General features: G+C 42.4%; 1 protein-coding gene across 1 annotated transcript in view; it reads right to left on the reverse strand.

The window, feature by feature from the left end:
• DZIP1L (DAZ interacting zinc finger protein 1 like) overlaps positions 1 to 14,921 on the reverse strand; it is a 46,680-nt gene that overhangs the window by 20,958 nt on the left and 10,801 nt on the right. Inside the window, exons 2-6 of the mRNA XM_060010049.1 lie at positions 12,580 to 13,161; positions 9,844 to 9,928; positions 6,613 to 6,734; positions 5,774 to 5,935; positions 2,752 to 2,880 (exon numbers count right to left, since the gene is read on the reverse strand). Of these exons, the coding sequence (XP_059866032.1) occupies positions 2,752 to 2,880; positions 5,774 to 5,935; positions 6,613 to 6,734; positions 9,844 to 9,928; positions 12,580 to 13,080 (999 nt within the window). The 5' untranslated portion in view covers positions 13,081 to 13,161. The remainder of the gene's footprint in view (positions 1 to 2,751; positions 2,881 to 5,773; positions 5,936 to 6,612; positions 6,735 to 9,843; positions 9,929 to 12,579; positions 13,162 to 14,921) is intronic.

A 14,921-nucleotide genomic window follows, 5' to 3' on the forward strand; every position in this document is an offset into this window, starting at 1 on the left:
AAATCAGTTGTATTTCTCTACACTAAAAACAAACTATCCAAAAAAGAAATTAAGAAAACTATCCCATTTACAATAGCATCAAAATCAATTAAATATAGGAATAAATTTATCCAAGGAGGTGAAAGAGCTATACAGTGAAAACTATAAAATGTCAATGAAATAAATTCTAGAAGACAAATAAACAAAAAGATATCCCATGCTCATGGATTGGAAGAATATTGTTAAAATACCCATACTACCCAAAACAATTTACATATTCAAAGCAATCCGTATCAATATTTTAATGTCATTTTTCACAGAAATAGAAAAAAAATCCTAAAATTCATGTGGAACCACAAAAGACCACAAATAGCCAAACCAATCTTGAGCAAGAAGACAAACTAGAGGCATCACTTCCTGATTTCAAATTATATTACAAAGCTACAGTAATTAAAACAGTATGGTACTGGCATAAAAACAGACACACAGACCAATGGAACAGAGTACGAAATCCAAAATTAAACCCACATATGTATGGTCAACAAATCTTCAACAAGGGCACCCAGAATACAAAATAGGAAAAGAATAGTCTCTTCAGTAAATGGTGTTGGGAAAATGGATATCCACATGCAAAAGCATGAAATTGGACCAATATCTTACACTATACACAAAAGCCAACTCAAAATGGATTAAAGACTTAAATGTAAGACCTGAAACCCTAAAAATCCTAGAAGAAAACAGGGACATTGATCTTGTCAATGATTTTTGGATGTGATACCAAAAGCACAGGCAACAAAAGCAAAAATAAACAAATGGGACTACATCAAACTAAAGTTTCTTTACAGCAAAGGAAACCATCAACTGATGAAAAGACGACCTATGAAATGGGAGAAAATATTTGCAAACCATGTATCTCATAAGGAGTTAATATCCAAAATACAAGGAACTCATATAACTCAACAGCAAAAACCAATCCAATTAAAAATGGACAAAGGACTTGAATAGACATTTCTCCAAAGAAGACCTACAAATAGTCAACAGGTATATGAAAATGTGCTCAACATCATTATTCAGCAGAAAAATGCAAATCAAACTACAATGAGATTATCATCTCATACCTGTCAGAATGGCTACTATTTTTAAAAGTAACAAAAGATAACAAGTGTTGGCAAGGATGTGGAAAGAAGGAAACATTTTACACTGTTGGTGGGAATGTAACTCGGTACAGTCATTATGGAAAAACAGTATGGGGGCTCCTCAAAAAAATTAAAAACCAAGAGAGTTACTCATTTTCCCAGGGGAATCTCCCATGTATCCATGAGGTATACATGTTAATAAACTTGTTTGTTTTCCTCTTATTAAAAAAATTAAAAACAGAACTACCATATAATCCAGCAATCCCACTTCTTGATTGATTCAAAGGAATTGAAATAAGGATCTCAAAGAAATACTCACATTCCCATGTTCATTGCAGCAGTATTCACAATAGCCAAAATACAGCTACACTTACCCCCAGATTCAATGAGTTATATACATTAAATATGCACAGCTTTTTACATGTGAATCGTACCTCAATAAAGTGACATGTATGAATGAATGAATGGATGAATGAATGAGCAAACACACTAACAAAAAGAAAACACAGGAATATTTTCTTTTTCTCTTTTTGGCCACACTGTGCAGCTTATGGGATCTTAGTTGCCTGACTAGGGATCGAACCCAGGACCCTGCCAGTGGAAGCACGGGGTCCTAATCACTGTACAGCCAGGGAATTCCCATGATTATTTTCTTTTTAAATCTCAGAGTGGGATCTGATCATTTTGACCACATAAACATTATTAATTTTGTATGGTCAAGACCATGATAAACAAAGTTTAAGGATGACTAGGAAATAGGGGAAAATAGCCACAACAAGAGCAACCAAGGGTTGGTTAATTTCCATACGTTACACAAACTCACAAATTGGTAAGGATATCAACAGAAAAAATAGGCAAAGGATGTGAAAGAGTTCATAGAAAAAGAACGGCTTTTTTAAATGTGAAACTTGAAACATCAAGCAGTGGAAACGCTTCACCTCTGCTAGTTAAATGTTAAGCTCTTTCTTAACAGTCTTGGAGAGCAGAAGCAGGACATGATTGAATGACTGTGCCCTTCCTGGCCATGGAACTATCAGTGATACAGACCATATGTAACTGGACTGATGTAAGGTTCATCCAGTGGAGGCCAGGCCACCCCCTCCCAGCCCATGACAGCAGATTGTGCATAAGTCTTCCCAGTTCCATATCCAGTGACCTCACATTAGCAGCATGAAATCAGCCATGGTGGGAATATTTACACCACAGAAAATGGCAAATGCTACAAATCGAAGCTTTTTTAGTTCCAGACAACCGGTTGTTAAGTATTTAACATCACACCATTAGACCCATGCCAAATATCTTTAAAGCCAGAAGACTGTCACACTTTCTAAGAATTGTTTTCAACTGGGTTGGAATCAAAATGAGGGCAAGGGTGTCCAGTAAGATACACGGCTGAATGTATTTTGAAAAAACTCCCAGGCAAATCTGACATTGCACACATTTATGTCACCAGCCTCACCTGAGAATCCTAAGAACCCTACTCTATGCTTTCATGAATTGCCAGAAGGTCTGAAAATATAGAACTTTGATGTCTTTCAATTTCCCTTAAACCACAGAGCAAAACCGACAAACTCTGTCGGAAGACAGCATGGTTCTCGCCTGGCTCTGGGAAGGAAGGCACGGGGCATTGGCTCACCTGAATCTCCATCTTCTCCTTCAGGCCCCGGAGCTCCTGAGCCTGGCTGAGTCGTTCCTCGGGATCCTCATCCTGCAGGGACCCGAGGTTGGACTTCATCACCTTGTGGGACTGCAGTGCCTGCAGTTTCTGAAAAGACCAGGGTGCAGTTTCATTCAGATGAACATCTAATCATTGATGTTGTCTTTTATACCCGGAGCGGTGTCAGAAGGGCACACCTAACCCCAACCACAAAGCCCCAACCTGAACTCACTAGGTATCTGCATGCCTGCAAACATTCACACAAGTTCACACTCCCCTTCACTCGTGTTCTCCTGAGAGCTCAGCCCTTGTGCAGGAGAAGCAAATTCCCATGGAAGAACAGGATTCAAGAGTGTCATTTCCATCGCGCTGAAATTCTGCTGTACTTCAAACCCGGAACTTGCCTGACGGCTTTCCCATTTCTTCCTCAGTCTCGAATAGGCTGAAGAGAATCAGACTATCGGAGCTTTGAGGAGGGTCTCAGGCACTCCAGACCACTCCCTGAGGACTCCTGGCCCTCTTCCCACAAAGAAAAATCCTGGCTGTCACCAAGAAGGCCTGGCTTTTCACAACTTGGAGTCATGTCACCAACGCCTAGTGCTCCCCAAGCTAATAGTGTACGGTGTGAAGGAAAAGGCATGGAAAAGCGGATCAAAGACAAGGTGCCTTTCCACCCCCCTATGGTTATATTTTTAAATATATCACTACTGCAGTGACAAAAGCAATTATCTCCATCTCTATTACTATAACAAACTCAAAAGCCCTATTCAAGCTTTAGAGAACAGTTAAGTCCCTGAGTTTAACTTCTCACTCTTGCTAATCTTTAACTCTTCTCAGTTCCTGCTAAAGCAATATTGGGTCCAAGTGTTAACCATTTCTAAACCCCTTGAATATTTTTGTAGAGTCAAATGCTTGATCAGATGTATGCACAACTTTCGGCCCCTGAGGTGTCTCTTCTGTCTTCACACTGCTGCTTATGACACACCAGGGAGCTGGCTTTCTTGGCATCACAAACCTTCGTGGTGTTTTCCTTTCAAGTGGGGTAAAGTGGACTTACAGTGTTTTTCACAACCACTCTAAATGGAATCTTATCTGTTTCCCCTTCCCCCAGAATTTTTAAAAAATAAATCAACAAGATAATTATCCAACTACACTGAGAATCTTGTATCCAGTTTGGTTCCTATACTTTAATAAAAGTGAAATAATAAAATGTCAGGTGAGAGGAGATGGGCGGGGGAGACACACAAACACAAAAATACAACAGAAGCCATCCTATAGGGGAAAGGCAAAAAAAAAAAAAAAAAAAAAGGATGTTCCCGTTTAGGACAGTGTGATCCAAGTTAAAAGGAAACCATGGATGGTAGTAAGAATTATGTCCTCATTTACCACAACCCAGAATTTCCTAACCAAAAGTAACCTTTTGATTTTTGAGGACACGGTTTATGAACAACAACTCCAAATTCAAATCAATACCTAGGTATCTAACGTGTCTAGTCAAAGAGTACCATGTCAGGGGAAGCATGAGAGTCAGGGAGTTTCAGATGAGCTCAGAGATGATGGGTGTGGAGCTGGGGGTTAGGAGTGTGACATCCACATGGTGGGGCAGCATCTTGTCCTCCACAGATTATCCCTGTCCACCCTGGGGGAACATTTAGGAATGGGAGGACTTGGGTCACTATCGATACACACACACACACACACACACACACACACACACACACACACACACACACACACACACACACACGCGCAGAGCTCTCATTGCACTCCCACCGCCCTCCACCCTTGGCTTTCCATCTCAGATTGAGACCACCAAGGCTCCACGCATATCCTACAACAATCCCCTTCTAGAAAAGTTGTCTAGGTGTTTCTTTAGGCAGAGCATGCAATCATCATGAGAAACACTATTACACAATTCATTTTCAAATCAAGAAAAGATTCTCCTTGATGTTCAGTGGACCAATAAGAGCTAAATACATCCTGAAAATACTTCTCCTCAAACACTGTCCCTGATACGGTTTTAGTTATACAGGTTTATATGGGAAGATACAGTCCACGGATAACTTTAATAAGGTTTTCTTGAATAAACTTAATAATATATCCAGTAGAAGAGCAGGGGCTTTGAAGTTTAAGGAGCTGGGTTCAAATCCCAGCGCTACCTCTTAACAGCTGTGTGACCTTAGGCAAGTTATGTGACCTCAGTGTCTTGGCCTGTAAAGGAGGAATGATAATAGCTTTTTTTTTTAAAAAAAAAAAAAAAAAGAACTTTATTTCTTTTTTTTTTTTTTACTTTTTGGCCATACTGTGCAGCACGTGGGATCTTCGTTCCCTGACCAGGGATCCCTGCGGTGAAAGCGCAGAGCCCTAACCACTGGACTGCCAGGGAATTCCCTAAGAAAAGAACTTTCAAAAAGAAATTAATAAACTAATGACACACTTACCTTTAGAATGTTATAGTTGTTTGGTTGTTATGAGGATTAAAAGTTAGTGTATGTAAAGTACTCTGCACAGGGGCTAGAAAAGTTTCAGTAAATGTTAGCTATTATGTGTGACCCCCACAGACCCCAACAGACAGCCTCGCCTGTAGCCAGGGCTCAGCAAGTACTTGTTAGAAGAAAAATGCATTCATTTACATTTTGCCTCATTTCTTGTCCAGTGATGAAAGCCCTTTGAGAAAATAAGGATAATGTCTCAGGAGCTCTTACTATATGCCAGATAATGTTAAGTGCTGTCTATGTGTTAATTTAACCCTTTCAGAAACCTATCCTACAGAAAATAAACTGAGGCAGAGGAAGGTTAGGTAACTAGCCTAAGATCACACAGCCAGTATGTGATGGAGCAGGGATTCAATCCTGGGCACTGGCCTCTAGTACCTGGCCTCACAGTGTATTACCCACCCCCAATGGCAGATGACAGAGAACTAGTACAAACAAAGAAATGAATTTTGAGAATAAGCAGGTTTTCAACTAAAGAACTCTGAGAAGCCTTTTAGGTTGGGTACCTCTTCTAGCGTAGAGTTCTGGTTGGCAACACTTTTAAATTCATCCCAAAATAATTTTTTGAGCTTGTCTATTTCCCCGTATAGCTTGGCCCGCTCTTTTTCTTTCCATTCATCAAATTCTTTCTTAGCTTCTGCTTCCCTCTGGCGAGTGATCTCTGCTTCCTACAAAGAAAAGCAAGAACAAGAGAATCATTAATTCCACATTATGACAAATATTTACCGAGAAACTGCTAGGGCTCCTTGTCCGTGCAAGCCACTATGGAGACCCAAAGAACATTCATCCCCCAGTCCCCACTGCTGGGACAGGGAGTGGGATTAGTCTTATCTGAACCGTAAAGGCCCTTGAGGATGGGGATCATGTCTTTTCTCTCTTTATATTCCTCACAATGCCTGGCATAGTTGGTGCTCAGTAAATGCACGCTGAGGGAAGGAGTGATGAATGAATAAATGCCGGAAGGAGTGAGGCAAATTTATGCATTTTCGTTCTACAAATACTTACTGAGTACCTCCTCTGGGCTGCCTTTGGGAGCTTATCCAGTCTTTGTCCTCAAAAAGCTAACATTATATTGTAAGAAGTTAAAATTCAGGTTCAAATGCTCTCCGAAGGTGCTAATGCAAGAAGCTGCAGCTCTCTTTTGGCCATACAGGTCTGACCAAGTAATTGAATTTTCCTTGCCAAACTACCCAAAATCATTTAGCACATCCAGGAAGATGCCATCCTAGCTCTGTCTCCTGCTCTATGCAACAGCCAGAATTTTGGCCCTGTGGGATGCGAGTGCATCATGGGTCTCTCAGCTAGTCCGTGACCAAGCCCCCTGCCGTTTCCTCTCCACGCCCACCTGAAGCTGCCGCTGCCTCTCCGCTGCCCTCTGCGCTTCCAGCTCCCCTTGGGTCCACTTCAGCTTGGCCCACAGCTCTTCCAACACCTCCTCCACTGGCTGCTCCTGCTTCTTCTGCTTTCCTGTGGGGTCCACTCGAAGAGAGGGTGACGGCGTAAGTCAAAGTCAGTGGAACGTATACCGTCACACCTCAGTCTGAGTTCAGCTTTGCCACTTACATTGTACACTGACTCTGGGCAAATGACAGAACCTCCCTGACCCTCTGTTTCTCCAAACTGGAAAATGGACATAGTAATAGCACCTAACCCAGAGAGTTATTGTGAGGATGAAATGTGATAATGCGAAGGGCTTAGCGTAGTGCCTGGCAGAACAGCTCAAACCATGTGAACTATTGTTGTCATTTAAAATAACTATTTTGACAGTACTAACACATGGTAATGTGAATGCAAAATCAGCAGAGTAACAGAAGCAGAATACCAAATAGTGTGTACACTGATTATCAATACAAAGAACATGTCTATGTATCCTGACAGCAATCAGAGGGGAATTTAAAAGAGTGATAATAATTGTAGTTTTAAGTTCACTCTTTTCAGGAATATAGTGTAGTTGAAATGTGTAGTTTTAAATTTCCAGTGGAAAAAAGGCAGCAGGCATTACGAAGAAACCTTGAATTACAGAAGAATACTCTAACTAAATCACATAATGATAAACTAAGAGTTAATGAAAAAGACACCAATTGTTCTTGAACATTTGTTACTTTTCTTAATTTATTTATTTATTTTTGGCTGTGTGCCAGGGCCTTCTCTAGTTGTGGCAAGCAGGGGCCACTCTTCATCACGGTGCGCGGGCCTCTCGCTATCGTGGCCTCTCTCGTTGCGGAGCACAGGCTCCAGACGCGCAGGCTCAGTAGTTGTGGCTCACGGGCCTAGTTGCTCCGCAGCATGGGGGATCCTCCCAGACCAGGGCTCGAACCCATGTTCCCTGCATTAGCAGGCAGATTCTCAACCACTGCGCCACCAGGGAAGCCCAACATTTGTTACTTTTTAAAGTACATTTAGAGACTATTAGATGGTACTGTTACTGAAACTTTAAGCTTTACTCTGAAAAGAAATATATGGCTTTTCTCAGATGGGACTTTTTAGAAACAAGCAACTTTTAGATGCAGTGTAAATTAATTTGGGTTAATTAAGTGATCTGAGGTGAGTCTGGAATGGGAGGGCTGGGTTATCTGAGAAGCCAGCTGCCTGACTATAAATTAATGAACATTAATGTAGCAAAAGTTGCCTTAAGAACATATTTTTCCTCTCCTTACAGCACTTTACATTAAGGAAATAACAAGGAATATGCACAACGATTTATGTACAAGAATGTTATCATCATGTGACTTATAACAGGAAAATTTTTTAGTAGCCCATATAAATTGAGAAATAATTCAACTGTGAAATATATTATGATCGCCACATGATGAAATACTATTCAGCCATTAAAAATCATGTTTTCAAAGATGATTTACTGACTTTGGAAAATGTGATATATTCTTAATTGAAAATAAGCAGTGTCAAAACTGCATCCTATATGACTATATTTGTATAAAGGAAAATAATGACTGAGAACATACCAACATATTAACTGCAGGTGATATTGTCCACAGTTTTTATTTTCTCTTTTCTACCTTCCTGTATTTAAATTTTCTAGATCAAAGGCATATTTTTTCCAATTTCTTTATTGTGATGAAATATACATAACACAAAATTTACCGTCTTAGCCATTCTTTTTTTTTTTTTTTTTTTTTTTTTTTTCCCAGTACGCAGGCCTCTCACTGTTGTGGCCTCTCCCGTTGCGGAGCACAGGCTCCGGACGCGCAGGCTCAGCGGCCATGGCTCACGGGCCCAGCCGCTCCGCGGCATGTGGGATCTTCCCTGACGGGGGCACGAACCCGTGTCCCCTGCATCGGCAGGCGGACTCTCAACCAGTGCGCCACCAGGGAAGCCCCCGCCTTAGCCATTCTTAAATGTATAGTTCGGTGGTATTACATACCTTCATAATGTTGTGCAACCATCACCACCATCCATCTTCAGAATGCTTTTCATCTCGTAAAACAGAAACTCTAGTCTCACTAAACACTAACTCCCCATTCCCCCTTCCTCTAGCCCCTGGCAACCATCATTCTACTTTCTGTTTCTATGAATTTGACTATTCTAGGTACCTCATTTAAGTAAAATCATATAGTATTTGTCCTTCTGTGACTGGCTTAGCTCACTTAGCATAATACCCTGTTGTAGCATATTGCAGAATTACCTTTCTTTTTAAGGCTGAATAGTATTTCTTTGTATCTATATACCACACATTGCTTATCCATTCATCTGTCAATGGACATTTGGGTTCTTCTACATCTGAGCTACTATGAATATGTGTATAAATACCTCTCCAAAGATATATATCTTTATCAGAAAAAAATATTTAATAAGTAGAAAATCTGTTTTTCTCTAGCAGCCTCTAATGCAGAACCAAGAAGAATTAGATATATAATAAATGCATAGTAACTAGGTGAATTGTCTGTTTTAAAACTCTGTTCTTTGAAAAAGAAATTAAAATAAAGGGAAAAATATTTTATTCAATGGGATTTTTATCTTTAATTTATATTACATTTTATCACATTATATTTTCATATCTATATTTATTTTACGTTTTAACAGCTATTTCTTATTGAACCTCAAAAAACAGATATAAAGTACGCAAACCTCTTAATGGGAAAAACATACAGCCTTGCTACTCGTTTTAGAATTTGAAACAGTAAAATTACAGTGATTCAGTCATAATAAGCTCATGACATTAAAAAAGTCAAAGAATTGGTCTGACTGCTCATTAAGCCCAGTTAAGCTTATTCATTGTCAGCACCAGAGAACAGCAAATTCCAGAAGGCTGGGAGGTAAGGGCCCTTCAAAGTCACTCTGTCTGACTGCCCCATTCACAGTGAAGGACAGAGGAGGAAACACTGACCGTGGTCACATAACAGAAGGGGACAAAGCTAAGACTGGAACCTACCTGTCTGACTTCCAGCCCTTTTTCTCTAAACACGTGGTCAGAAACCCTCCCCGCCCCACGTGGGATCCCCCCATCCTCAACTGGATGATGAGGTTCTGAGGGCAGCTTTGGTGGTATACATGCCCCTCACCCACTGAACACAAGCCCAGGCCCTTGCACGGTCCCAGGAGGGCCACCTGGACTCACCACCTTCCACCACGCCCGTATGTCTGCGCTGGATGTGGCCCCGGAGAAAGGTGGCGTTCATGAAGGTCTTGTCACACAGGTGGCACTACACAGAGGGAAGTAGTGGGAAGTGCAGGATTAGCTCACCTGAGTCAGCCAGGGATTCTCCCTCTATCAAAACTCTCATTCCTTGGGCCCCTTGGGCTGCTTCATATATAAAGAGTTTGATTTACTGAGTAAGGCAGTGACTGAACCCAAAATATATATACTATATATTTTATCCCCCCCCAATATATATATATATTTTCTTTTTCTGAATTTTAAAACACTACCAGTGCCGCGGGGAGCTAGGAACAATGATTAGTATCATCCTTTGCTGATACTAAGGAATTTTTGTTGGTTTTTCAGGGCATGATGATGGTATTACGTTTATGTTTAAAAGTGGGATGGGAGTCCCTGCCTTTTAGAGCTACATAGTGAAATATTTACAGATAAACTCATATGACTGATACACTTCAAAATAATACAGGGCTGGGGGAAATTGGGTAGAGGAACAAATGCGACAACATTGGCCATGAGTTGATAACTGTTGGGCTGGAGAGTGTGAAGATGAAGGTTCATTATATTATTCTCTCTACTTTCGTATATGTTTGAAATTTTCCACAATAAAAAGGTTTTTATCAAAAAACACCAATGTCCAAGTCTCACCCAGAGTTGAGAACCACTGGAGCAAAGGGTAGTAAATATAGCATCTGAAATTCCACTTCACTCTCCTCAAGCATTTCAGACAATGCCAATCCAGCATATCATTTTTTCACTGTAAAACTTCAAAATTCTTCCAACACGGCCTTGCAGGCTGCCATTGCTAGTCAGTCAGAGTAAGAGGGCAGATTATTTGCTGTCTTTACACAAAGGCAAATGTGACAGAAATTGCCAATCGTCCCCCAGTACCAGTTTTCCCTTTTCCCTTAGCAATAGAAACCTTGATTTTTAGCTGACCGTGAGGCTAATGAGAATATATCTCACCTCCTCCCTTACAACCAGGTGTGGCCATGTGACTAAATTCTGGCCAATGGCATATAAACAGAAGTGGTATATGCAACCACTTTTAGGAGGTGTCATTAAAGAAAGAGCCATGATATTCCTCACCCTCCCTCCTCCTGCTGAATGGAATGTGCACCTGAGAGGTGGAACTCAGGCAGCCATCTTGGACCAGGAGGCAGAAGTCACACAATGAGGCTAGAGAGAAACAAATCCAGAACTGGGTCCGCGATTACATGCCACCCCTGGATTGTTTACCTCTAAACTTTGTTCATGAGAGAGAGAAATAAACTTCTATCTGGTTTAAATAATTATAATTTGAGGTTTCCTGTCACCCACAGCCAAACCTAATCCAGATGGATACAGTCTGGGTTGACGGACTCTGCCCACTCCTGAGTTCTAAAGTGACACATGAAGTTCTAGTTGTTTGAAGGAATATCAGCTGGGGGGCAGGGAATACGTTACAAGGCAACTTATTCCAAATTATAAGCCCGTCCCCTCAACCCACCCTTCCCTGCTTCCCCTTTTCCACCCCAAGCAGCACACTCACAAACCAGGCACCAGACTAGTCCCTCCACCATGCCAGCTTTGAATCTGCGAAAATGAGATGCTGGCATTGCAGTGGCCCAACTTGCTGCCACACGGACAGAGGGTTTCTGAGAATGGAATCCACACTGACAAAGAACTGCCAAGAGCTGCAGAGAGAGAAACTAGATTCTGGTGCCATCACCTAAGTCCCACCATAACCCTGGATCTTTCAGTTAAATTAACCAATAAATTCCTTATTGGCCTAAGCCAGGTTAGACTGCTGTTTTGTCCTTTACTGCTGGAAAGGTTCTGACCCTTTTCTCGTAATTAACATTATATTAATTATGTCAATTACCATTCAATCCACTAACATCATGTCCTAATGATTCCTTCTGTCCACCCACCCCCAAACTATGAATTTCTGTTAAACCTGAACCAGCATGATTTGTGTCTTCATTCTCAGAGCCTGGCAGAGGGCCGGGCCCCCTGACAAGCTACTAAAGGGCAACTGTCCCCGATCCGCTCTTTCCATAGAAAGAAACGCAAATGCTCAAATGCCACTCTGGGGAATGAACTGTCACTTGGCTGACTAATAGAGTCACTTTTCGAGAACAGGCCTGGCTCTACCAGTCCCCTGTCACACACCTCTTACACACACCTTTACACATCACACTCTCTACACACACACACAGCCTTCGTATATACACACCCACGCCCTCCATGAATACACACACCCTTACACACATACAACCCTTCATTCATTCACACACACACACCATAAATATATCTTCACATGCAAGCATGTTACACACCACACACTCTACATACATACCTACACATACCAGTCACAGATGTACCTTCCAATCACAGACACCATCCATAAACACACATACACACCTTGCATACATTCACACATGCACACGAGACATGAACTCATACACACACCTGCCACACATGTACAATCTACACACACACACACACACACACACACACACACACACACACACACGCCATAGACTTGATGAGACACCCTGGGGCTCTCTGGCCACCAGCGGCATCTCTGAAATCTGCTCCCAGTCCCAGGGAGAAAAGCCACAGCAGCCTCAGGGGCCAGGCAGTGGTGCCGCCCGGGTGGCCGGTGGCTGGGCCCACAGCCCTCCCGGCAGCCCCGCCCACAGAGATGCTCACCGCATGGTAGCTGTGGGCGCCCGTCTGCAGGAGCAGCTGCTGCAGGGCACTGATCATCTTGCGCCGCCGGAGGCTCTCCTCCCGCACGCCCCTGAGCTCGTCGGCCTGGCGGCCCAGCTCCTGCTGGCCGCGCTCCTGCTGGCCCAGGCTGGCCTGCAGCCGCGCCTCCAGCTGGGCCACACTGGTGCTCAGGCAGTCCTGGCAGTGCAGCAGGTACTCAATGGTGAGCTGCGCCAGCCGCAGCACCTTGAGCAGCGCCGGGTCCACGGGCTGCCCGCAGCGGCCGCACACCTCCCGGTCCAGGTTGCAGAAGGTGACGCTGACGATGTTCTCCTGCAGGGTGGCCACATCCAGCTCCCGTGCCACGCGGTCCACGTCCAGGGCACTAATGCGCCTCCAGTCCATTCTCTCACGGCGAGGTTGGAACTTGAAGGTGGGGAGAGTGTAGGCCGCAAAGAGGGGGTCGCTGAGGCCCTGGGCGGTGGTAGCGTGGGACTGCATGGACGGGGGGAGCCCTGGGCTGACCACTGGGGAAGGGTGCCGCCAAGACCACGGCAGCAGGCACAGGAGCTGAGACAGGGCCTGGAAAATGAGAGGAGGGTTGAAGTTAGGCCTGGTGCGTGTGGCTCCATGTACCGCGCTGGCCAGCAGGAGCCTGTAGTGTGCGTGCTGTGCACTGACACAGCCAGAGCAAGGCTGTGGGCTTTATGACACACAAATGTGGATTCAGATCCTCAGGCTGGAGCAAGATCCTTTACACCTTTAAGCCTCCGTGTGTACTGGGGATCACAGGGCCTCCTCTTCAGGCTTGCGGTTAGCAATGAGGCAGGCGAAACACCCAGGCCAATGCCTGGCACATAGCAGGTCCTCAGTGAACCCCCCGCCATGCCCAAGTCCACTGTAAGAGTGCCTGCCAGAGGGCTTGGTCAGGAGGGAGCTGTCCAATGTATAAGCAGGTCTTTCTGCAACCCTACATTGACCTCAGGGTGAAGTCTAATAACTTGCCACGGGAGGCAGAGTCACTTAATGGTGGACATTAAGTGGCTCTCCTTCTGTAATTGCAACATTTAATGGAGGGGTGCGCTACAGTTCCCAGTTTCCCCAGCTGTCAGGTGTGATCAGTATGACTATGTTCTCTCTAGTGGGATGTGAGCGAAATGATGTCCGCCCCTGCCACGGGGTGGCGCTCAAGAGAGCAGCCGTGTCTCTGCACAGAGATTGTGCTCAGTCCACGATGGTCTGTTTCAAACCTCATGGTTTAGAAAACAGCTCCAGTTTGTTGTTAAATGACTCAGATTCTACTCACCACTCTCTTGTTAGACAAAGAAATTGCTCTCTTTGGGGAGTAACTTGACAATAGCAACCGGAATTTAAAATGAACATTCCAGTACTAAGAATTACAATCTGTTCTACAGATAAACTCATACAAGTGTGCAAAGGTGCTTGTACGAAAATTGTCTTTGTAGTATTATTTGTAATAGCAAATTACAAGAAAATTACAAGAAAGCAAAGTACAAAGTACAGTGGGGATATGAATGGTATCTCTATACGATGAAATACTATGCAGCTATTGATAAGAATAAGGCAGTTTTTATGTACTGATTGATACGGAATAATGACTATATATATACATATATATCCATTTCTGTTTAAATAATATATTAATATGACATTTAATAATAATTAGCAAAAATAAAGCAGATATGTATATCTCACATATGTATGTGTATATGCATTATATATACATATATGCATAAATATATATATATCTCACATTAGAATGTTTCCTATGAGGCAGGAGGGAAATGGGAATGTGAAATGGGGAAAAATAAATGAATAAAATAAATAAATAAAATAGATGGTGCATGGGTAGGAGATGGATAGATAGACAGGTCTTACATAGACCAATGATGATAATGATAAATATAACACACATATATGAATGATTCATATTTGTTATTCATATATAATCATAATTAAGTAGACTGATTTATTCTTCCTAAATATGGTTCATTATCTATATTTTTTAATAAGCATAGACTATTTCTAGGAAAATAAGCTGTTAGCAATGGTTATACCTGGGAAGTGGGAACGGAGGTTAGAGGACTTTTATTTTCCACTCACCACCTCTCTATACTATTCAGTTCTTTGCGTCATCATCTATTACTTTTATAATTTCTTAAAGAAAAATATATAATTTCCGGCCTTAAAGAACTTAGAATCTGACTGAACAGGAAATACAGGTAACCCTATTCAATCAAGTTCTCTTTAGATCATGTGATTTACACTTTCAAGTACAGCAGAAAGTCAGAGAAGAAAAAGGTCATTGACCTCAGGAAGCT

Source organism: Delphinus delphis, chromosome 4 (genome assembly GCF_949987515.2).
Source record: "Delphinus delphis chromosome 4, mDelDel1.2, whole genome shotgun sequence".
In the NCBI taxonomy this organism is placed as follows: Eukaryota; Metazoa; Chordata; class Mammalia; order Artiodactyla; family Delphinidae; genus Delphinus; species Delphinus delphis.